This window comes from Bos taurus, chromosome 29, assembly GCF_002263795.3.
Source record: "Bos taurus isolate L1 Dominette 01449 registration number 42190680 breed Hereford chromosome 29, ARS-UCD2.0, whole genome shotgun sequence".
Classification (NCBI taxonomy): domain Eukaryota; kingdom Metazoa; phylum Chordata; class Mammalia; order Artiodactyla; family Bovidae; genus Bos; species Bos taurus.
In genome coordinates this window covers 42280011-42303737 of record NC_037356.1, presented here as the reverse complement: position 1 = coordinate 42303737, position 23727 = coordinate 42280011, and the positions used below count along the sequence as shown (strand labels likewise).

General features: G+C 54.3%; 1 protein-coding gene across 1 annotated transcript; it reads right to left on the bottom strand.

Moving 5' to 3' along the window:
- Window positions 1-7933: 7933 nt before the first annotated feature.
- NAA40 (N-alpha-acetyltransferase 40, NatD catalytic subunit) lies at window positions 7934-22179 on the bottom strand. Its single transcript, NM_001099004.2, is given in 8 exon segments — window positions 7934-10526; window positions 10775-10852; window positions 11363-11446; window positions 11562-11720; window positions 11793-11888; window positions 14797-14849; window positions 15852-15947; window positions 22079-22179. Coding segments are annotated over 8 exon segments (714 nt in total). The 5' UTR covers window positions 22085-22179; the 3' UTR covers window positions 7934-10384.
- Between the last annotated feature and the right edge of the window lie 1548 nt (window positions 22180-23727).

Below are 23727 nucleotides of genomic sequence, written 5' to 3'. Positions count from 1 at the left end.
CCTGGGAGGATGAAGGGACAGGGACCTCCCTGCGGCCCTACAGGGCTTTGTCAGCCCTTTGTCCAGTGAACAAAGTAATAACATCCAGATTAGAGCACGGCCAGGCAATAGGCCTGGAGAGGCTTTGGGAAGGGATGGACTTTCCTGTGGTCCCCTGGGTTACTCCCTTGAGGAATCTCACGTTCCTCTCCTGCACTGGCAGCTAGAGGGAAAGAGTGAACGTTTGTCAAGCAGGCACCTCTGTGTTCTGTTCCAGGGCTTTCCTCATGGACCCTGTGATGTGACTTCTTTCAGAACCTCTTTCAGAGAGAGGGAAAGTCTGGGAGAGGTAAGTAAGGCAGCTGAGTCACCATCCGCAGTGATTTTAGAGCCCAAGAAAATAAAGTCTGTCATTATTTCCATTGTTTCCCCATCTATTTGCTATGAAGTGATGGGACCAGATGCCATGATCTTAGTTTTCTGAATGTTGAGTTTTAAGCCAGCTTTTTCACTCTCCTCTTTCACTTTCATCAGGAGGCTCTTTAGTTTCTCTTCACTTTCTGCCATAAGGGTGGTGTCAGCTGCATATCTGAGGTTATTGATATTTCTCTCAGCAATCTTGATTCCAGAGTGTGCTTCATCCAGCCCGGCATTTCACATGATGTACTCTGCATGTAAATTAAATAAGCAGGGTGACAATATACAGCCCTGACGTACTCCTTTCCCAATTTGGAACCAGTCTGTTGTTCCATGTCCAGTCCTGTTACTTCTTGACCTGCATACAGATTTCTCAGGAGACAGGGAAGGTGGTCTTGTATTCTCATCTCTTAAAGAATTTTCCACATTTGTTGTAATCCACACAGTCAAAGGCTTTAGTGTAGTCAATGAAGCAGATGTTATTCTGCAATTCTCTTGCTTTTTCTATGATCCAGCGGATGTTGGCAATTTGATCTCTGGTTCCTTTGCCTTTTCTAAATCCAGCTTGAACATCTGGAAGTTCATGGTTCGTGTACTGTTGAAGCCTGGCTTGGAGAATTTTGAGCATTACTTTGCTAGCATTTGAAATGAGTGCAATTGTGTGGTAGTTTGAACATTCTTTGGCATTGCTCTTCTTTGGGATTGGAATGAAAACCGACCTTTCCCAGTCCTGTAGTCACTGCTGAGTTTTCCAAATTTGCTGGTATATTGTGGTGCAACACTTTCACAGCATCATCTTTTAGGATTTGAAATAGCTCAGCTGTCACACTTCAGCAACCCACTCCAGTATTCGTGCCTGAAGTATCCCCAAGGACAGAGACGCTTGGTGGGTTACAGTTCATGGGGGCTGCAGACTCAGACACAACCGAGCGACTAAGCACCATCTGGCACAAGCTGACATTGATATTAGGTTACAATACCTGTTACACTTCAGTTTGTAAAAGCTTTAAAACAAATAAGAAGCAAAGAAAACATAAAGTGTGATAGGGGCTTGCTTTTCTAAAACAAAGAAAAAAAATCCCTAGGGTTCGGAATATGCACAGGTAAACGTCTGTTTGGACACACAATTGTGAATAGTGGTTCACACTAGTTCACGCAAGGGTTAAACAGTGGTTCAACACTCTAGACAGTGGTGGGAAATGGTCCTTTTCTGGTGCAATCTTTTCCCAGGATCACACGTTGGGGCACTTTCTTTTTTCGGCCGTGCCATGCAGCGTGTGGGTATCTTAATTCCCAGGTCAGGGATCGAACCAGCAGCTCCAGAAGTAGAAGCTCTTGGAAGTCCCAGGGGTGCTTCTTTTGCCATTAGAATAAGCAAGCATGAAGAGGGGGCTCCCTGGCCCAGTGAGGGAAGTTTGCCTGTGAGTGACAGACTCTCTGGGAGGCAGGGATCTTCTCTGACACCCTGGTAACTACCGTGCTGCTTGCACAGATGGGGAACTCATTCCCCAGGACTGCCCACTCTGCTCAGATTGCTAGGAATCTCTCTTACATTGCGACCAGACCCAGAGATCCCAGCCTGAGTCCTGGCTCTGATCCAAGGGCCCAGGCTGTCCCTCCACCCCACCCACTCCTCTGATTGGAGCAGTAAGAATAGATCCCAAGCCTTGGGAGTGGGTGGAAGAGCTGGTCGCTTCTCCTGAGACGTGTCCCCATCTGGGCCCCCAGTCCTGATGGTCATGTATGGGCTAGGAAGATCCCAGATGCCCCATCCCAGGGCTGACTCCAGACCCTACTGGCCATACTCGGGTTAGAGACACACTGGGTGACCTCACCCCAGGCCTGGCCCCTGTCCATTAAAGGCTCTGGCCCAACAACTGCTCTCTCTAGTAGAGCTGCGAGTCCTGGGGAGGAGGTCAGGCCTCAGCCCTGTGGGGCAGCAGGCATAAATCCCTCAGCCGCCTGCCCCCCAAATATGCACAGCTCCAGCCACCCCACTGACCTGAACTGCCCTCCTGGCACATCACGTGAGGGCTGGGCTCTGAGCACTGGGGGTAGAGGGTGAAGGGACCCCCACCCCAGGGCTCTAGCTGAGGTCAGCGGTGGCCTCTCTACAGGCCTGTGGGGACTGTCTCCCTAGGGTGGGGGTAGCAGAAGGAGGCCTTTGTAGAGCTCAGGAAGGGCCCACTGTCCAAAGGAGGAGGGTCCGAGGAGAGGGAGGGGATTTAATCTTTACAATAATTCAGCAAGGAATGCGTGCCTACTTCTTTGCTGAGGAAGCAGGCACAGAGAGGTGAGATAACTTGCAGGCTCACAGAGCCCATGGGCAGGATTCTCAGAGGTCTTCTAGATGCCCTGTATCTCCACTCCCACCAGACTGTACGCGCCCGGAGTCAGAGGAGCGGTCACACCCGCTTTGTCTGCCGAGGGACACCCAGCACTCAGCGAACAGCAGGTACTCACTTCATGCCTGCTGAATGAATCCTCCAAGACTCAAATCCAGGTCTGAACCCCAAAGTCCACACTCCCTCCACTACATCACTTCAAGGTATAGGACGCCTGTTGTTACAAAGGGTGATGGAAGTGCTGTTTTCACAAGCAGTTGTCAAACTCCTCCCCTCGCTATTACTATCCAAGTGGTATCTCAGTGACTGCCAGTCACAACAGTAGTTCTATGACTGCCAGGGGTCACACAGACAAATTAAAAATGGGGGTTTTCACGCAAAAAAGGGTAGAAAGGACTCAGCCATAAAAACAAATGAAGTAATACCATTTTCAGCAACATGGATGCAACTCTAGACCATCATACTAGTGAAGTAAGTTAGAACGATAAAGGCAGATACCGCATGATATCACTTCTACATGGAATCTAAATATGACACGAGTGAACCTATCCACAAAACAGAATCAGACTCACAGACACGGAGAACACACTGGTGGCTGCCGCTCGGGAGGGACGGACTTGGAGTCCGGGGTTGGAGAACACACTGGTGGCTGCCGCGCGGGAGGACGGACTTGGAGTCCGGGGTTGGTAGATGCAAATCACTGCATTTGGAATGGATAAGCAGCAAGGTCCTGATAAACAGCACATGGAACTATACTCAGTATCCTGTGATAAACCACAAGGAAGAGTATGAAAATGGATGAACGTATGTGTATAACTGAGTCACTCTGCTGAACAGCAGAAGTTGGCACAACATTGTAAAGCAACTATACTTCAATTTTTTAAAAAAAGTTCTAATTAAAAGTGGTGGGGAAGGGGTAGGAGGACCCAGTTCTGGTCTGGGTCGTCCTCAACAAGGAGCAAGGAGCCCCCGGGCAGGGGTGGGACAGGGATGAAGCAGGGTCCCGAAGGGGCATCTGCTCTTCCTGGGGCACAGCTGTCACCAGGCGCCAGACATCCAGGGCCAGGCCAGGACGCAGCTGTCAGGGGCGGAGCAGCATGGGGGTGGGGCAGGGGCACTGCCCTGCCCGGGGAGACACGGCTGTCCTGGCCCAGGCCCCTTGCAGCTGGCTGCACAGGTACAGCTGCCAAGACAAAAGCAGGCTGTGGGCTGGGGCGGCCGCCCACAGTCAGCGGCCAAGAGTGAGTGATGAGCCAGCTGGTGTGTGGCAATGGCTCTGGCTTGGTGAAGGTCCCCCACACAGCAGTCAGATCACCAAGTCTGCCTGCCACCGCCCCTGCCCTGTGGTACAGATGGGTAAACTGAGACCCCCAGGGGATAGGGCCACTGGGCTAGAGGCCCCCCCCAAACACACCCAAAGCCTCCTTCCCCAGCTCCCTAGGACATCATGATGGACTTGGCCAGAAGGACTTGTATATGGGCAAGAAGTCCGGAGCAAGCACAGCATCCTTTCGTTCAAGTACCCCAAGGAGCGTGGCACCCCACCTCAGACAAGAGGGAGATCTGTGTGTGCCACAGCCTCCACGACAAGCCGCGTGTGGCCTGGGTGGAGCACCGGGCACCGCTCACCAATGTGTGTATGTATGTGTGCACACACACACAATGTGTATATTACCCTCTAAGTATATACACATGGGCTGTGCTGCTGTGCATCCTCAGCTGTGTCCGACTCTTTGTGATCCCAGAGACTATAGCCCACCTGGCTCCCCTGTCCAAGAGATTTTCCAGGCAAGAATACTGGAGGCCCCACTCAACTCAAAGGTCAAGAGCAAGCTGAGGACTTCCCAGGTCACATACAAGACACTGAATCTTCTGTCACGTAGCGGGCATTCGAGCCCTTGCTGAGGCTATGCCTCTGGCCACACCCATGTGGACCCCCAGGCTCACCCCTGCCATGCGGCAACCCTGCATCCAGACCTCTCTACCTGGACTTACAACTCCAAAGTCTGGGCCTTCTCTCCATCTCCAGACAGCTGACCTCTGTCCTCTAGCCCTGGGCAAGTCCCCGAGTCTTTTCATTGTTCTCCACACCCCATCTCACAGCCAGGCCCCCAGAGACCCCAAGGCCCTGCACGAGAGCCCCCATCCCTGACACTCGCTCCCCTTCGTCTTATTCCCCACTCCTCCTGCTCCCTGGAGCCAACATTCAGAACACGGACTGCCCTGGGAGTACAAGCCACTTCCTGGCGCCCCCTCCCCAGCTGTCTGAAGCCACTTTGCAACCCACCCCCAGGCTCACGCTGGGCCCCAGGGATGGCAGCACCCACGACGTGCCCACCTGAGGGCTATGTACTGCCCCTTGAAACCCAGCACCTGGGCCAGGAGGGCTGGGACCCTACTGATACCCTCGTGAAGATCCTTGCTGAGCATAGCTACTGTTTCATCACCACTGGTTGGGGGTGGGGTGGTTGAGCCCCCCCTTCCCGCCCCACCCCTCACAACAGCACCCTCCTGCGTCAGGCCAGGACCACCCTGCGGCACAGAACCCTGGTGTGGAGGAGGGCGGGCTGCAGCCACCCCCAGGTCAGCTGTCAGGCCTTGGCTCATGGCTGCAGCCCCAACCTCTGCTAGCGGCTCCAAGTCCTCTCACCTGGTCCCCTGCAGCAGACATTCGGCTTCTCAGGGCAGGGCGCCCCACAGCCCCAAGTGCTGTTGTTCAGGGTTCACTTTGTCCACCATGGCACAGGCAGGACCCGGGCGATGCAGAAGTGTGCATGCCCCACAAGAGGGCCCCCGCGGGTGCTGCGCCCCCACCATGGGCAGAGGGTCCGGGTTGGAGGGGGCTAAACTGGGCCACGGATTTTGGAGCCCGGGCTCTGGCAGGAGATCATTCAGGGAACACTGAGGGAAACCTGGGGTCTGTGACCCTGAATCTGAGCACAAGATGACTACAGCTGCTCCCCGTCTTCTGGAGGGCAAGTCATCACTGTTGGCCCTGGCCCTGTCCTAAGGCCGTCCTCTAGCCCTCCACTGGGGGTGAGCCTGCCCCCGCAGGGCAGACATGCCTTGACAATGACCTTCTCAGCTCCAGTCCCCATATTTCTAGGCAGCTCCCTACATGGGACAAAAGGGAGGCCTCTCTCAGGAGACAGCGCCCCTACTGGTCAGGACCTGAGGAAGATACCAGGCCAACAGGTGTCGGCTTTGCCAGGTAGGGAGTCCACCAGGACCAACAAGACAACCCACAACTCCATCGTGAAACGTGACAGGGACGCCAACAAGGACCTGCATGCCCACAGCATCCTGTCTGGGGTTACGACCATGGACCAGGGCATGCAGACGGATGCAGACCCTGCTGGGCCCTCAGCACTGTGAAGACCAAGGGTGAGTGGCCGCTGGCATCCCAGGGGATCACCAAATGCATTTCCTTCCCACCGTAGCCAAGCAACGGTGCAAGGGCATCGGGCTGTCCAGTCTCCGAGGTGCCTCTGCAGCATCTTCCCAATCGCCTTAGACCCTTGACCTCATGAAAAACAACCTGTTAATACTTCTGAAGAGGGAAAAGCAGAAAAAACTAGGATACACCTGCCTGTGTTTGAAGCAGCCACTTTCAAAGCCTGGTGGTAGAAACCATCGGTGACCAGGTTTCGCACACTGGGGAAACTTTCAGACCAGCTCAGGCTCTGCCTGAAATTGAGGACCTCTCGTCCTGCAACTGCGCCTCTTGCTCTATCTGCTCACTGAAGTGGTGGCAGCGAGGGGGGGTGGGCGCTCCAGCTGGTACCACTTGGAATGATGAAGTCTTGAGCCAGAGGTGGAGGTAGGGGTGGGGGCAGCCACCTCGGAGGACCAAAAAGGGAGCCTGGTTACTTAGGAAAGTGGTGTGGAGAGCAGACAGGGCCGTGATGGCAAAGGGAGCCCCTCCAATCCCTCTAGATCTGGTCATTTACTCTGCAGCAAGGGTACACTGACTCCAAGGAATCCCTGCCTGGGATTACAAGAGCCTTCAAGGAACAAGGGCTTCCCTTGGGGCTCAGCTGGTAAAAAATCCACCTGCAATGCAGGAGACCTGGGTTTGATCCCTGGGTTGGAAAGATCCCCTGGAGAAGGCAAAGGCTACCCACTCCAGTATTCTGGCCTGGAGAATTCCATGGGCTGTATAGTCCTTGGGGTCGCAAAGAGTCAGACATGACTGAGTGACTTTCACTTTCAAGGAACAAAGAACTTGGGGGTGGGGTGGTGGGGGCAGAATTCCATCTCATGAGAAGGCTGTTGAGTGATGTTCCAGCATTTAAAATGCTCTCCTTCCCGAAGGTCTGGGATGCCTTCCTTCATGCCTCCAGGGTAAGGGAGCTGCACCCACCGTCCCCAGCCCACCCCCAGGGCTGAGGCCATTACATGGGGCACCTGCGAGACAGCTGTTGACTCTGCTCCCTTCCTCAGATCACTGTCCCACCAGAGCGTGAAGACTCCGGGGGCTCGGGGCTCCACCCTGACCGCCCTCTCCACCTTCCGGCAGAGGGGACCGCCGGGCAGCAACACAAGGAGGCTGGCCCTCAGCGTCCATGGGAAGCGCTCTGAGCCCTGGCTCCCAGCCCACTTCCTGCCCCTGCTCCCTGGGTCAGGCTTCGGTGGGAGTCCGCCCGGGAGAAGCTGCACAGCTCGTCTGTCACACTCAAGAGGCCTGGGCCTCCCCCAGCTCGTAACTCTCCTGCCCTGTCAGGCCTGATGTGAGTTACTCTTCCTTTGGGCCTGTTTTTCTGAGTGAAGGGGGACCGGAATCTTTTTAAGAAACGAAGAATATTCTGAGTACCCCAGTTAAGTCAAAGAAACACCGACGCGCTCTTCAACTCCCACACAAATGTTCTGGAATTTACGTTTGCCTGCAGACCTTAAATGTCACGACACTTGGCCTGGGACTCTCTCCAGCGTGCAGAGCAGGCACCTTCCAGAAGACCTTTGACCTCTGCCCTGGGCTTCTGAGAAGTGGCACAAACATGCATTCGGTGGTCTCAGTTTCCACAACTGGCTCCTCACCTCCAACGCCCTGAGGTTTTCCCCGCCCGAGGCTTCCGTCACAGGAGGAGGTGTGGGGCCATCACAGCTACGTGCCCGAGGGTTTAGATCCAATGCTGGATGTTCTGAGCCCTTGCTGCCATGGCACCTCAGCATCAGGAAGCCATCCCAGCAGCTGAACAAAGTGTCTTTTATTTGTGACACACAAATACAGCCAATGCAAAAAAAGATCACTTTTCCCTTTGATTCCAGTGATAACAAGTTGCTAAAGAAAAAAAAAATATATATCAAGAAGGCATTTTATCTCCAAAGTTTCCTCTAAAAAAGACAAAACAAAACAAAACCCAGGAAGGGTTAAAAAGAACCACACACGTCATGTACATATCTGACATCAATGAAAATAACCTGAAATAGAGAGAAAAACAACTAAAAAACAAATCTCAAATTATTTTTTAACATGCCCCAAACAAACCACCAGGGACAGGGGAGCCTGGTGGGCTGCCATCTATGGGGTCGCACAGAGTCAGACACGACTGAAGCGACTTGGCAGCAGTAGACAACAAACCAAAAAGCCTGGTACAAGACCTGCTGTTTCTTAAAACCAAGACCTTGGGGAAATGGAGACTGATGGCTGAGAACTGAACAGGCTCAATGGCAGCAACAGGGTGACCTACAAGCCTCAGGCTGTGCCTCCCTGCCCAGCCTGACCCCCATCCCCAGCAGCCTGTGGGTGGCGGCAGAGGCGGCTGGACAGGCACGGCTCACACCAGTGTCCGTTGACAAATGGGGCTCAGTGCCAGGTGTCCAATGAAGGGAAAGACATGGACGCTTCACTCCCTTTATATGGGATTTACACTGGAGTCCCTCTGGGGCCCCGTGAGTGGGAGGTTATCAGAAAGCCATGATCTAAAATGATGAGTATTTATCATTCTGTGTCCTTTGACAGACAGCAGGGATCAAAGAAAAAGCTCTTCCTAAATATGCTTCCGTTGCTCCATGATTCCTGGAAGGAACCCTCTAATGTCCTCCCAGCAATGAAAACCCTCCCCTTTGGGTAAAAACTGCTGGGAGCCAGCCGAGTGGGGCAAAGGTGGGTTTGCTCCAGTGTGAAGGTGCAGGGTCCTCTCCAAGGGAGTGCCATGTCCACAGCTGGCCAGTCAAGAGCATCGCAGAGCACTCAGCGGGGAGGCTGTGTGCCCCGGCCCCGCACACGTGGGAGCCTGGGAGAAGCCAGAGCAGCTTCGGGGAGACGGGCCTGCACAGGCAGCCTGAGTCAGGGCAGGGGCTGGGGTGTGAGTGGACTGAGGTCAGAAGCACTGACCAACCTCCTGGGAGCAACACTCTGCAGGCAGGACCTTTGGGATGCTCTGGAAGGCAGAGCTCCAGGTTGTCCCAGGGGAGGCAGCAGGTGCTTTTTCCTGGATAAGGATTTGGTCATTCTCTTCCCTGGAAGGGGAGTAAGGTCTGGGGATGAGGGGTAGCCTGAGCTCTGACCCCATGCCCTGTCTACCCGAGAGGAGAGGAAGGGGCTTCCCCGCCCACCTGCCACCACCGGTGACACCAGGGAGAGGGGCAGCTGTGGGGCTGCCTCCCGTGCTGCCGGCCAGGGTGGGCCTCCTTAAGGGAGCAGGGGCCAGGCTCGGGGGTGCAGGCAGGAGGCCTGCTGCTGGCTGGGGGCTCTCCGAAGGCCAGGGGGCAGGGGTGATGGCGGTGGGGAAGGAGACCCACCCTCAGAGAGCTAACAGCACCAAGATATGAGAGGAAACGGCATTAAATATGGCAGGAACGAGGGGCCTTAAGGGGGAAGACAAGGGGCTCCCTGATGTTATTTCCCCCTTGAGAGTCAGAACGGAGCAGGGGCAGGCGAGAGGCAGAGGGAGGCAGCGAGAGAGGACGGAGACGAGCAGGCCGGGCTCCAGCTCTTTCCTATGAGTAAAAACTTCGGGTCACCACCTTGAGATCATGGGGCCAAGCTCGGGATGCAGCTTGGTCAGAAGTCAGAGAAGCCGTGGTCCCCGCACAGGCCCCACTGACGCTGCTTCCCGGCCCCTCGGCACCTTGCTGACAACCATGGGCTCCCAGAGCCGGCTGGTCCCTGGGACAACTCCACTCTAACTGCGGATCCACAAAGGCACAGCCAGGAAGAGTGCCCTTGCTTCCCGGGGTTGTGACACAAAAGACCTTCCGGGGTCTCCGTTGAGCGTCCCCTCCACTGAATGGGAGGAATCACTCTGAAGCCTTTCTCAGCACAAGATCCTACGCCGAGTCCATTCCTCTTTGGGAACCAGCCAGACCCTGACCTAGGGCTCCAGGATTTTCACGAAGCTGGGAACAAACACTCCATTCGTCCAGCTGTGTGTGTGGCGGGGAGGGGGCTTGTCAGGAATCCGGCGGCAGGGAGGTCGCAGAGCCCCACGCCCAGGGCCGAGTGAGAAGGCAGCCACTGTGAGAGGACACGCCGGGTGCCCGGCTCCTCGCTGCTCCTCCCGGCAGCCTGCCCTTCCAGGGGAAAGCAGGGGGGGCAGGCAGACCATCTCTCCCCAGGGTCGGGGCTGAGGAGGCCGCCTGGTGAGTGGCGTGAGACCGGGGAGAGGACAGGCCTTGGAGAGCGCGTTCCGGCTTCAGACTCAGTGGCAGCAGCCGCCACAGTGCCCGCCTGAATGGGAGTGCTGGCTGTCCCCAAACTTGGTCCTCCGGCTCAGGATCTCATAGGAGCAGTCCTCCCCACAGCAACCGGACATGCTTGGGGAAGAGTCATCGATTTCAAATCTGCAGGCAGGCAGGAGGAAAGGGTCGGTGGGGGGCGGTGGACTGCCTTCCACTCCAGGAGTCAGGGCTCAGGAGCAGGGCAAGGGACCAAGCTGAAGGCGCGCCCACACCATCTCCCCCAGCCCCTGCCCCCTGGACCTCAGGCCCAGGAGCTCCGTGTCAGGACGAGGGGGGCCAGGACAGGGAAAAAGACACGGGCCGGCAGCTTCCGCTGCCCAGGGGGTCCCCCACCAGGCCCAGCTCCTTACTGCAGCGCTTCTCTGAAGAACTGGTAGGCGCCATGATTGTGCTTAAATACCGTTAACATAACTTTCTTCATCTGTGTGCTGAGAAGGAAGCAGAGAGAACCTTCCAGAAGGAGAAACAGGTGCTAAATCGCACGTATTCTCTCCTGTCTCCGCCTGCTGTCTCCCGTTTGCTCCTGGGAGTGCTCCTGAGCCCCGCTCGGCAGTCTCACTGCCACCCTGAGACAAGGCTGCTCCCCACCTGACTGGCTTCTCCTCCGCGTCCCAGTGGAGACGCACAGAACAGGCACTTGGGGGTGCTTGTTGCCCTGGGCCCACTGCACCAAATGTGGAGTCACGGCAGGGCAGGGAGGTTCTAGATACCCTTCTTCCAGAACATTCCTGTGAGCCTTGTCCCCACCTCCCTTCCCAGACATACAGCAGAGGCAGCTCCTCCCAAGAGCGACACACACACACACACACACACACACACACACACACAAGGCCTTCCTGTTGGCCATGAGCTGCAGAATCTGTATGAGGAGCTCACACACACACGCTCACACACACACGCACGCTTGCACACACACACACACACCGCCCCCTCCCTACCTGTTGGCCATGAGCTGCAGAATCTGTATGAGGAACTTCCCCAGGCCTTTCCGCCGCACCTTGCTCTCCAGCTGCACCTCGTAGCTTGGGGAGGAAAGCAGGGTGAGCCTGGAGGGGCCCTGAGGCCCGGCCCAGGCCCAGACACCCGCGTGGCCTCTGCCTCCTCCCCGGCGCCCACCCCCCGCGCCGCGGCCCCTACCAGTACAGGACTTCATCACCACACTCCACGTCAAACCGGAAGTGAGAGAAGGCGACGGGCACTGATCGGTTTTCCCACGCGATGAGGTACCAGGCTCGGTCGTCCGTCATCTCCTCGCGCTTCTCTCGGTCCTTCCAGCCCCACTCGCTCTGCTCGTACCTGGGAGACAGCAGCAGTCAGGACAGGGGCTCTGCAGAGCACAGCCAGCCCCTCCCGCCCAGGCGTGCTCACATGGTCCGCATGTTGGTCTTGGTCAGGTCGAAGGCCCAGTCCACAGTGGCTGGCTCCAGGCCGGACACTCGCTTACACTCGATGGAGACGTTCAACCTACAAGAGGAAAGGAGGCGTGTGGAGTGAGCGCCAGGCCCAGCGCCACCCGCTGCCTGGGCAGCCTGACGATGAGGCGCGCCTGGTCTCAGTTCATCTACAGGCAAAAGCTGAGCCTGGACGTGACTTCAGAAGGTGCCTGTGAAGGAACCAAGCCGTTCAGGCTGAGATTAACAACTGTCATCACCAGCCTACCACCATCCTGACCACAAGCCCTGCTTCCTGCTGCCCTCCCCCCCATCCCCCACACCGTCCTTATCAGACTCAGCACTCTGTCAACTCCTGCCCCTCTCGGCTACCTCTTTGCTCTCTCTGCCCATTCTTCTGTACATTGTTATAAACACCCAAGTCTTCTCTGTTCCTTTAGTTCCTGCCCTGAGGCATTTTTCCTGTTGCTTTCATTTCTGAATCAAGTCCTCACTGGGCATCCATGGGAGCCCTTCATTCTTATCTTCCAATCTCGCCTGCGAAAGTGGCTGGATGACCTCAGGCCCTTCAGGAAGACCGCAGCCCCCATCCCTGAGGAGTCCTGCCTGTTGCCTCCTCTGAGGACACAGGGATGCTCTCAGCTGATCAAACAGAATGCATCAGGGTTCAGGTTCTCCCCAAGTTCTGCTTCCCTAAACTAATGAATGAGGCATTAAGGTATCAATCTATTTTTTTTTTGGCCATGCCATGCAGCTTGCAGGACCCTAGTTCCTCGACCAGGGCCTGAACACAGGCCACAGTAGTCAAAGCTCCGAGTCCCAACCACCAGACTGCCAGGGAATTCCCTCGATCTGCTATTTACTTTTAAATGACTTAAGTAAATTACAGTTAAATTCTTTGGCAAACTGAAATCACATTCTTGAGGAAGCGGCACATTCTGAAAGGACTGACTTGACTCCTCGGAGGACATCTCCCCTGGAAGCCACCGTCACCCCTGCTGACTGGCACACTGTACGAGCTATATGTGTACTCGGTCATGTGAATACAGGACTCCTGGCTCTGAAGAGTCTGCTTTCTTTGTACTACTGGCCATGTAGTGGTCAGAAATGACCCAACACAGCACTGCATCTGTCCTAGCTATCAATTTTCTGAAGGCCGGTTGGAGAGTATAGATTCTCCACTAATCTGACTTATTTAAGTACATGAAAGTGCAGTCTTAGCCACACAAATCACACACAATTCCAGGCACCAAATGAGCCCAGAGTCAACTGGCAGTGCCCGCTTCAGACCTGGTCCATGTTTCTGGAAGTCATGAGAATGTGGAGCGGGAACACTGAGATCACAGTAAGGAATCTCTGTTGTTGTTTTCAGTCACTAAGTTGTATCTGATTCTTTGCAATCTCACAGACTGCAGCACTCCAGGTTGCTCTGTCCTTCACTATCTCCCAGAGTTTGCTCAAATTTATATCCATTGAGCCAGTGACGCTATCTAACCGTCTCATCTTCATCGCCCCCCTTTCTTCCTGCCTTCAATATTTCCCAGCATCAGAGTCTTTTCCAATGAGTGGGCTCTTAGTATCAGGTGGCCAGAGTACTGGAGTTTCACCTTCAGCTCAGTCCTTCCAATGAATATTCAGGGTGGATCTCCTTTAGGACTGAGTGGTTTGATCTCTTTGCAGTCCAAGAGATTCTTGAGTCTTCTCCAGCACCACAATTTGAGAGCATCAATTCTTCTGTGCTCAGCTTTCTTTATGGTCCAACTCTCACATTTGTACATGACTACTGGAAAAAACCATAGCTTTGACTATACAGACCTTTGACTGTATCACTTTGGCAAAGTGATATCTCTGCTTTTTAATGCACTGTCTAGGTTTGTCATAGCTAAACTATGTCAAAGGACTTCCTGGAATCTGAATGATGATGCAGCTTCGAGAGGAGCTGTAACGCATCTGATCACAGACAGGAAGAACACGTTAACGTGATACTATGAAACTCAGACACAGCCACGCAAGGCAAACGCAGCATTACCTGCTAGAGTCTCTCCTTCGTAATTCATGCGTTTACATTTGTCTTATCTCATTCTCTAGAATGAATACTGACACCAGCTCCTACTTACAATGCTGGATATAGTCTCTGTGATCCTTAAAACCACCCTGCAAGTTTGGCATCATCACTCCATTTAACCGATAAAAAATAAGGCTCAAAGAGTATGTCAACTTAACCAAATATGGTTAATAAGAAGCATCATTATGATTCAAACCCATGGTGATGATTCTGTAAAATCACAGCCCCTATTTTTCCCTGAGCCAACAGCATCTCTGGTACCTATTTTATAAACCAAAGCAAGAGAAAGGGGAGGGGAGCTTTAATCCAGAATCGGCAGTGAGCTGGATTAGGGAAAAGAACAGGAGTAATAACAGCTCACACGGGTCCAGCCTTAGTGTGTTCCAGGCACTAACACTGCATGCAATCCTTCTGATGACTCTGTGGGCAAAGCACCCATTTCGAAAATTTAGACACAGCGAAGGCAAGGCATTTGTTCAGGGTCACAAAGCCCTAAGAGGCTTTTAACCATTATACTATATACTCAGGGAAAGAGCGCTCGACTGAGACTGAAAAGCCCCTCAGCTGCCAGGGAGAAGCTCCACAAGCTCAGACTCTCATTTAGCCTCTCGGAGGCTTGGTTCTCTGCCTAAAACGAGGGGGTCAGCCCAGATGATTTCTCAGGTTTGTTTCCGCTCTGTGGTTCTCGGTCAGAGAGCACAGCAAGTCCCACACAGACGTCAGTCTGAGATCAGGCCACCTGTGCTCATCCGCAGACTCCTTTGTTACCCTAACGGAGGGGTCTGTATCAGCAGGATACTAGCCATCACTTCTGCTTTTTCACTAACAAAGAAAAAGGAAGTCTGAGGACACCTACTCTGGAAAGGTGAATTCCTAAAGAGCAAGGAGAGGACAGGTAGGAACGCTGAACACTCACCCATTCCGATCGTATTTCTTGAACACTGGGAAAGCCTCCAGTGGGTCTCCAAGCTGTGGAGGGAAAGAAGAGAGGAGTACGCAGCACAAGCGTGGGCCTGGCCGTCACCAGCTCCACCCTGCGTGGACCCACGTGGAGGCACAGCTCCCGGCCCAGGAGCAGCCCTCACACAGACGCGCCATCTGAAGTCACGTGTAGGGTGCAGGAAGAAGGGCCAACAAAGCTGTAGCTTCATTTGACAGGGAAGAAGAAACGTGCCTGCCTAATACGAAAACACTGGCCTCCGGGCCTAAAACCCGCTCGGTGCCCACCTGGCCCAAGAGAAGAGAGGTCCCCTGATCCACTCATGTCCTTCTACGAGGTCCTCAATTAACCTTCCCTGGTCAAAATCCAAGATGGACAATCATGTCCCTGGGCCACATCCTTGAAAGTATGACTGTTTACTGAGTGGATTAAAAGAAGAACAAAACCTGGAACGTGAACTGCAGCAGGAAGGGTGACCCAGTCTCTCCTGGTTCATGGGAAAGCTGAGCCGCCCCCAGTCAGGCCCCCCAGGTGCTCAGAATCATGGCTACTCCTCCCCTGACTGCGGCCCCTTGAAACCAGGCTGCTGCAACCCCCAGTGCATAGCACAACCTGTGGCACCTCCCAGGCAGGCAGTAATGTCTGAAGGCAAGAATGAGAAAACCATACCATATTTTACTAGGGAGGCTTCCTCCCCAAGATGCAAAACCCCAATAAAAACTTTTCCAGATGCTTTTCCAGTGGTAAGGAAACAGACCCACAAAGAGAAGCAGCCACTTTCTCTTGACTCCACACTTCCCTGCACGCCTGGGTCCATCCGCCTGGGTCCATCCCGAGTCCTCCTCACAACTCTCCCAGGCTCCCAACCAGGCTGGTCCAAAGCCCCACCCCGACCCCACCGCAGCAAGGAGGCAGCAGAGATGCGGATGTGTAGTAACTCCGTTCTGCCACAGGGTGGCGCCAAAAGAAGTCAAATTTAAAACCAGGCTGAAGTTCCAGGAGGAAGGGACTGGGAAAGAGGGGAGAGTTACCCTGTTGGCAGCGTCCACTTTGGCACAGACAGCATCCATGGCTGCTCGCTCCTCCAGCCGCTTCTGTTTCTTCTCCTTTGCTTTGCTCGACTTCCTCTGCAAAAGGGAAAAGCAGAGTGGGCTGGAAGGCCGTGACTAATGAAAGATGGGACTTGACTTTCCCTCTGGGGTCCCTAAGGGCCGGTCCCTGATTGGCATGCCTGGTCTCAGCAGCAGGAACTCAGGTCTGGCTGGAGACCTGAGCGTTTCCCAGTCATGAGACCGTGGGAGCATTGCTAGACTTCTCCACTTCCCCACCGGGAAGAGGACTGACCACGGGACCACTGGGTCACTGTGAGGACTCAGTGAGAGCACAGGGCAATACCTGAAGCAGAGCCCTGCACCTCAGCAGCTGCCTAATAAATATTCACTAGTTCATTCCCTCCTAAGGCAGGAACAAGTAATTTTAGACACATTCAGGGCAGGTTTCAGGAAGGCGATGGCATCTGAGGCAGCTGCTGATAGCTGCTCTTAAGTATAAACTTATTCAAAGCCTTTTCAGTGTCTTCAGGCTTCAAGAAACAAAGATCCGCTCTGGGGACAGCCTCCTGGGGAGGTGGGTCTCTTTCTAAGCGAGGCCTGGGGCACTCCAGCTTAAGGAGACAGAGCTGCTCCCAGAAATGGCTGTGCGGGCAAGGCCAGTGAGTGGCAGGCACACTTAACACCCAGTGACAAGGGCAGAATGAAGGGCCCCAAGGAGTTCACCTGGGGACAGAGGCCACACTGACACGTGGTCAGCAGAGCCAAGCTTCAGGGGAGGAGCAAAGGGAGGCTGTCCTTACACAGAGAAGCAAACCGCAAACCCCCCATATCTCCAAATGGAGCACGTCCCGTCTGCAGAGTCACATGAGGTTTTCTCAAGTGTACATGGACCTTCCCCTCTTACCCTGTGTAAAAACTGGTAGGCTTCCCTTGGGGTCCAGTGGTTGGGAGTCTGCCTGCCAGTACAGGGAAGGCGAGTTCCAGCCCTGCTGCGGCAGGATCCCATGTGCTGCGGAGCCCACAAGAGAAGCCACCGCCACGAGAGGAGGTCCTGCTCCCCGCAACTAGAAAGAGTCTGTGCACAATGACCCACCACCTCCAAAGAACGATCAAACAAACAAACTGGAAACACGGGGAAAAGAGCCCAAAGCTCAACAGACCTCGTCCAAAGCCTCTTTCTGCCCTGTACTCCCTGCAGGTCTTAGGACAAGCCACAGCCATTCTTGGAGCCTCCTTCCCTCAACTGATGAGCACGGCCCTGAATACCTCCTTTAAAGTATTAAGCCCGTGAGGGTTACTGTGGCCTGTGTTCAATAAACGACACTCCCCATTCTCACTCCCAAGGAGGGGCAGAGCAGCACAGGCACCTCCTGAATCACCCCACGGCACTGCGAAGACGGCTCAGCTTTTCACCAGCCACATGGCCTCGTCTGACCCCACCCCTCACTTCCTGACCTCACCAGTGAGACGTTTTGCTACTTCCAATTCCAGCATAGCTGGGACACAGCCCAGGAAAGGGTGAGCTGAAAAACCCAGCTGCTGGATAAACTCTACCCTAGGTTCCTCCAGGAATGACAGTGCCTAACTCCTGCACAAGCAAGCAGGAGGCGAGAGTTCAGATGCGAGGAGCTCACAGGGGTGGCTCTTCTACGTACAGCCCGCCCAGCACCGGCTGTGTGCCAGCTGCGGGCTGGGCACTGCAGGAAGCCAGGCTGGAGCCCCTTTTTTACCTCCCTGGAGGAAGGAACAAACAAGAGAGCAGACGGTCTTCCTGACGCTGGAATCTGGGGACAGAACTAGCCCTTCTCTACCACAGAGAGGTTTTAGGGCATCCATTTTTTTCCCCCTCTGGGAATCTGAGTTTCAAGACAACACTGAGAGATACACTCATCTTGCAGAACACTTTCACAAGAAGAAACTGAGGCTCAAAGGGATGTCGTGACTTGTTCAGAGTTCCCCAGGGAGCAAATGGCAAAGGGGAGACTAAATCCCAGGGCCTGGGCTGCAGATTTAGCATCTGTCCCCCCAGCCACGCTGTCTCCCACTGGGAGAGCCTACCCCTGCGGCCAAGACCTTCTCGGCTCTGTTTGGATAAGGTCAAGATGAGACCTTGGGAGCCCCCAAGGCAGCCGCTGAGTGACTTGTTCCTCATTACCCTTCTGGCGTGGTGGCAGCTGACATGACACGCCCACGCAGTACCACCTCAGACCCCACTTCCACACTGAGGTAGGGATAAAGAACAGGGAAACCTGCCACGGAAGATCCCAGGGCTGTGCGATGGGGCAGAAAGGACATGCGCTTTGGCGTCAAACAGGCCAGGGGACTGAGAAAGGAACTCCACCTCCAGGAAAATGGGGACTCAATGGCCGGCCTAACAGGACAGCTGCAAGGCTAGGCCAGAAGTCCACACACCTTCACTGTTGAGGCCAGCTCCCTGCCTTCACCCTGCACGCTAGCTCTCTCCCAGCGTGATACAGAGCTGAAGGATCGGAGGAGCTGCATGCGTGACGTCCAGGACCCAGAAGGCAATGAAATCTAGGTTCCCTCCATAGCGTCTCATTCTTAAGCACTAGAAGTAAGCAATTCCTAAGCACAAGCAGCAGGAGGGCCAGGTCTGGGCCTCCAGATTTATGGGCTCATTCACGCAGGGGAACAGGTGAGCCAGGCAGCTCTTGGAGCTTCAGGCCGCTGTGGCCCAAGGCTATGGATAAAGAAAGTGCCCCTTAAGCGCTTCGCTGCCTGCACACCAGGTATGAGACAGGCTACGGCCAGCTGGGCCAGACAGGCAGAGGCCCTCCCCCGAACTGAGCACATGCAAGGAAAAGTGGTCTCCTACTGTTCCAATTAGCTTTGTCCTGCCTTGTGGAGGTAAGACTATCCTGCGGGGACACAGGAAAAGTCTCCTAATTAAAATGGGAAATAAGCACAGTGAACAGTAAAGCTCCTTGTGGCTAAGTGTCTTTCCCAAGGGAGCTTTACATAATAAAGAGTGTGGGATTTTGAGTCAAGAGACCCAGATTTGATTCTCAGCTCTCCCACTTACTTAATAGCTGTGTGACTTTGGGCAAGTTATTTACTCTCTTTCCAACAAGTCACTCGGTTCCTCCGAACCTCACTTTCCTTATCAATCAGTTCAGTTTGGTTGCTCAGGTGTGTCCGACTCTTTGCAGCCCCATGGACTGCAGCACGCCAGGCCTCCCTGTCCATCACCAACTCCCAGAGTTTATCCATAAAACGGGGCTAAACTCCCAGAGTTTATCCATAAAACGGGGCTAACGATGCTTCTACCTCACAGGGCTGTTGCGATGGGAAAAGATGATACAATATACCAGATACAAAAATTCTTTAAGGATTTCTGTTCACAAGTACCTAGTAGCCATAAACACCTGCTGAATAAATCCTCCAAGATTCAAATCCAGGTCTGAACCCCAAAGTCCATGCTCCGTCCATCAATTAAACACAAATGATGCTTGCTGTAACAAACTGTGATGGAAGTGCTGTTTTCACATGCAGCTGTCAAACTCCTCCGCTTGCTATTTCTATCAAAGTAGTATCTCTCTGTCTCCTTTTTTTTGGCCACACCTTGCAGCTTGTGGGATCTTAATTCCCTGACCAGGGATTGAACCTGCACTCTTGGCAGTGAGAACACAGGCCTAGCCACTGGACCACCAGTAAGTCCCTCAAAGTGGCATCTCTTTGACTGCTGGTCGTAATAGTAGTTCTATGACTGTGAGGGGTCACAGAGTAAAATTAAAAAACACCAACATGGGGGCAGGAGGCATCTTTCAGAAAAAAGCCTTGGTACCCTTTAGGTTTTCAGTATCAAGGCTTCCACACGGAAACCAGAAAAAAACTTGTTTCTAGCAAAGAGAGTGAGTGAAAGTTGCTCAGTTGTGTCTGACTCTTTGTGACACCACAGACTATACAGTCCATGGAATTCTCCAGGCCAGAAGACTGGAGTGCATAGCCGTTCCTGTCTCCAGGGGATCTTCCTAACCCAGGAGTCAAACCAGGGTCTCCTGCATTGCAGGTGGATTCTTTGCCAGCTGAACTACCAGGGAAGCCCGAGACAGAGCTCTAAATTCTAATTCCTGAGACAACACGTGTGTGGCAGCAAGGGTGAGAGAACTCTGAAAACAACGGTGCTCCACCTGAGGCCACCCTCTCCCTCAGCCGGTGGCCAGACCATCATATGGAGCAAGGCGCTCTGCTGGAGGGTGATGAGTAGGAACCATGACCCTTCCCACATGAGGTGGGGAGTCCACAGCCTCCCACCCATAAAGAATGAGGATAATGAGAGGGTTCTGGCTCTGCTTCAGGGAGGAAAATTCAAATCTCTCTTCTGTAGTGAGCTTTAGGCCGGAAGAGACCAACCAGGTAGGGGCTGTTCTGAGAAACACATCTGTAACGTATGAGTAATAAGATTGGGGCCCTAGAGGAAGCAGCAAGGATCTCAGGATCTCTGAGGCCTGCTGTTTCAACTCAACCAATGAGGAAGTGTTGAACCAGAATGGCATGTTATGCTTGTTGCTTTCTGCTCAGTCTGGAATGGCTGATGCTGGGCAGATCCACGAAGTAATACCAGGGACTCAAGATTTTATTCAGTTTCAACAGAAGATGGGGCCTGGGACCTTCCACTAAAATCTAGGTTAAATATGCCTAAGGCCTCTAGACTGGATTTTCTACACATGAAGCACACAGTATGCAAAAGTCCTTGCTGAAACACGATGAATAGGTTTTGACATGGATTACATAAAGTGCTCTGACACAGTAAGACAGCCATTTCTGTCTAACAAGTTGATTTATTCAGTCAATAACTATTTGAGTGGAGAGGATAAAAATCTAGGTTAATAACAGTAGGGACAAATCCAATGGGTTAAAAATAGCACACATCTATTTTCGAAAACTGAAGGCTGAGAAGGGGAAAATAACAACCCCTATTTAAGAGGCACCCATGTGACTATTTACATCTACTATCTCATTTAATCCTCACATCTGTCTCAAAGGGGAGGTATCATCCTCATCACACCCATGAGGAAATTCAAATCCACAAAGGCCAGGTCACTGGCACAACATCATGCTACCAGTCAGGGAAGATCAGGCTGGAACTGGAGTTTCTCTGGCTCCAAAGTGAAGACTCCCTAAAGGTGGTGGAAACTTCGTGTAAAAACTAAGATACGTGGTGCCAGGGAGGGCCAGTTACTTGTTCAGGAGAGTGACCGGTGCTGCTCTAACTAGGATTGCAGGAAGGTGAACTCACAGAAACACGCGAGTAACTTCTGCCCAACCTTCTATCAGCATATGCCCGGAAAAGGCATAAACTGCACCTCTAGACTGCCTTCTACCGAACAGGTGGTCACTATCCATCCGGGGCTGGGGCCATCACCAGGGCCCTTCCACCGCCCCCGGCTCACCTTCTGCACAGCTTCCCCATGCAAAACCACCTGCGGTGTGAATACCACCGCCTCCGGCTCACCTTCTGCACAGCTTCCCCACGCAAAACCACCAGCGGTGTGAATACCACTAGCAACCCAACTAATAAGACCCACTTAGGTGCATCTGGGAGGCCCCTAAAGGCAAGCCTCTGTCAATAAGGAAAAGAATGTTTTTGGAGCAAGAGGAACCTGGTGGAGACGTTCGAAAGAGACTGGGGAAATCAGCTTCGCCCAGTAGCGGGAAGCGCAGCGGCCGGGGATTCGAGAGCCCTGAGCCAGGGTCTGGCCCCCAGTCACTGTCTGTGACCTTGGCTGGGTGCCTCGTTTCCTCTGGGCCTCGGTTCCCTCCGAGCCACTGCAGGCCTGGGATATGGGAAGCCACGAAGCTAGTGACACCCGGGTGATGGGTGACCCCTGGGGGCGGGGGGGATACCTAGGGACTGCTCGGGGATGGGGGCGGGTGGGCGCCAAGAAGATAACAGATCTTAGAGGAAGGCAGGGGCGGGCGCGACGCGAGAGGCCGGGGGCACCGTATGGGGTGGGGCCCGAAGAGGGGGCTCCCTAGGAGATTCCCAGGGCTGGGCCGGGCGTGGGGACACTTCGACTGAGGTAGTCGAGTCATGTGGGGGCTGGGAGGGGGGGTCACGTGAGGCCGGAGGGGGTCAGGGTCACGTGAGAGGGGGTTCAAGGAACAATGGGGGCGCAGGGGGGGTGGCAGGGGGAGCGGGGAGCCCTCCCAGCCCTGGCGTCTCCTCTCCCTGCCTCACTCACCCCCATGGCGACAACGGCGGCGGTGGCGCTCAGCTCCTCCTTCCCACACTTGCCGGCTGGGAGGCGGCAGTAGCGGCGACACTGGAGCGGCGGCCGGCCCCGTACTGCGCATGCGCCTCGCGGGCTCCCCAGCGCGCCCCGGCGGGAACCGCGCCGGCGCAGAGCCCCGCGAAAGGACGGGCGGGGGTAAGGCACGCAGGTGGAGAGCCTGGGAGGCGGGCCGAGGGGCTCGCACACCAGAAAGAGGCGGGAGACGCGGAGCAAGTGTCGCGCTAGGAATGACGTAAGCCAGGGCCCGCCCCCTTCTCTCCAGGCTGTGTCTATAGCCATGGCAACGGCTTCACAGCCCGCGGGGAAGCGTGCTGCTGGGCAGCCGGGTAGGTGGCAAGGCCGCCCCTGCGCTTGCCTGTGCGTCTCCTCCGCCTGACCCGGTCATCCGCGGAGCAGCCACCTTCCCAGCTGACCAAACGCGTCAAGACCTCTGAAACACCTGCTCCTCCTCCAACCCTCGGGCATAGGAGAGGTGTTTGGAACATTTCCCACCTTCTAGATCGTGAACTCTTGAAATCCCTTTTCTAACCAGAGTCATTCATCCATCTAACTTTTTTTTTCTTTTTAATTCATCTGTGTAACTATCTTCTAACCATTCATTCATCCTCCATTCATTCGCTGTCTCAATAAACACTGACTAGGACCATACCGGAGAAGGCGATGGCACCCCACTCCAGTGCTCTTGCCTGGACAACCCCATGGACGGAGGAGCCAGGTGGGCTGCAGTCCATGGGTTCGCGAGGAGTCGGACACGACTGAGCAACTTCACTTTCACTTTTCACTTTCATGCCTTGGAGAAGGAAATGGCAACTCACTCCAGTGTCCTTGCCTGGAGACTCCCAGGGACGGGGGAGCCTGGTGGGCTGCTGTCTATGGGATCGCACAGAGTTGGACACAACTGAAGCGACGCAGCAGCAGCAGCAGCAGCAGCAGCAGCAGGACCATACCTGAGGGGGGCATGGCTACTCTCTCCAGTATTGCTGCCTAGAGAATCCCCATGGACAGAGAACCCTGGCCGGCTATGGTCCATGGGGTCACAAAGTGTCGGACATGACTGAGCAACTAGGCTCAGCACAGGACCATACTAACGCTACGCGGAGCCCAGGGGACACAGAAAGAAACAACGTGCCGTCCCAGTCCAGAACTTACACTTCAGAGGGGAGGCGGGCATGTATACTGGGGAGTGGAAGGTGATGTGAAACAGACAGCCGGCATCCTGGACATCATTCATTTCAGTCTACCCCAGCAGACCAGTGTGACCCCCACTAGACCTGCGTCACCATCACCTGGGGAGCCTGCGCACTGTGCACGCCCTGGGCCCTACCCCAGAATCTCCAGGGGTGGAGGCAGAATATTCACTTCTAAGAGCTCCCCAGATAGGGTCGTACTCATGGAAATCAGAAAACCGCCACCCAAGACAAGCCTCATAGGCTTTCTCAGGTTTTACTCCTTGTCCTTCCCTCAGCACAGCACAGGGGTGGCCCCCAAACAGCCACTCAAGCAGCGTTTGTTGAGTGCCCATCATGTGCTAAGCACTGTTGCAGGCAGCAAAGAAAACAACAAACAGAAAAGGGACTGCCCTCATAGAAATTGTATTC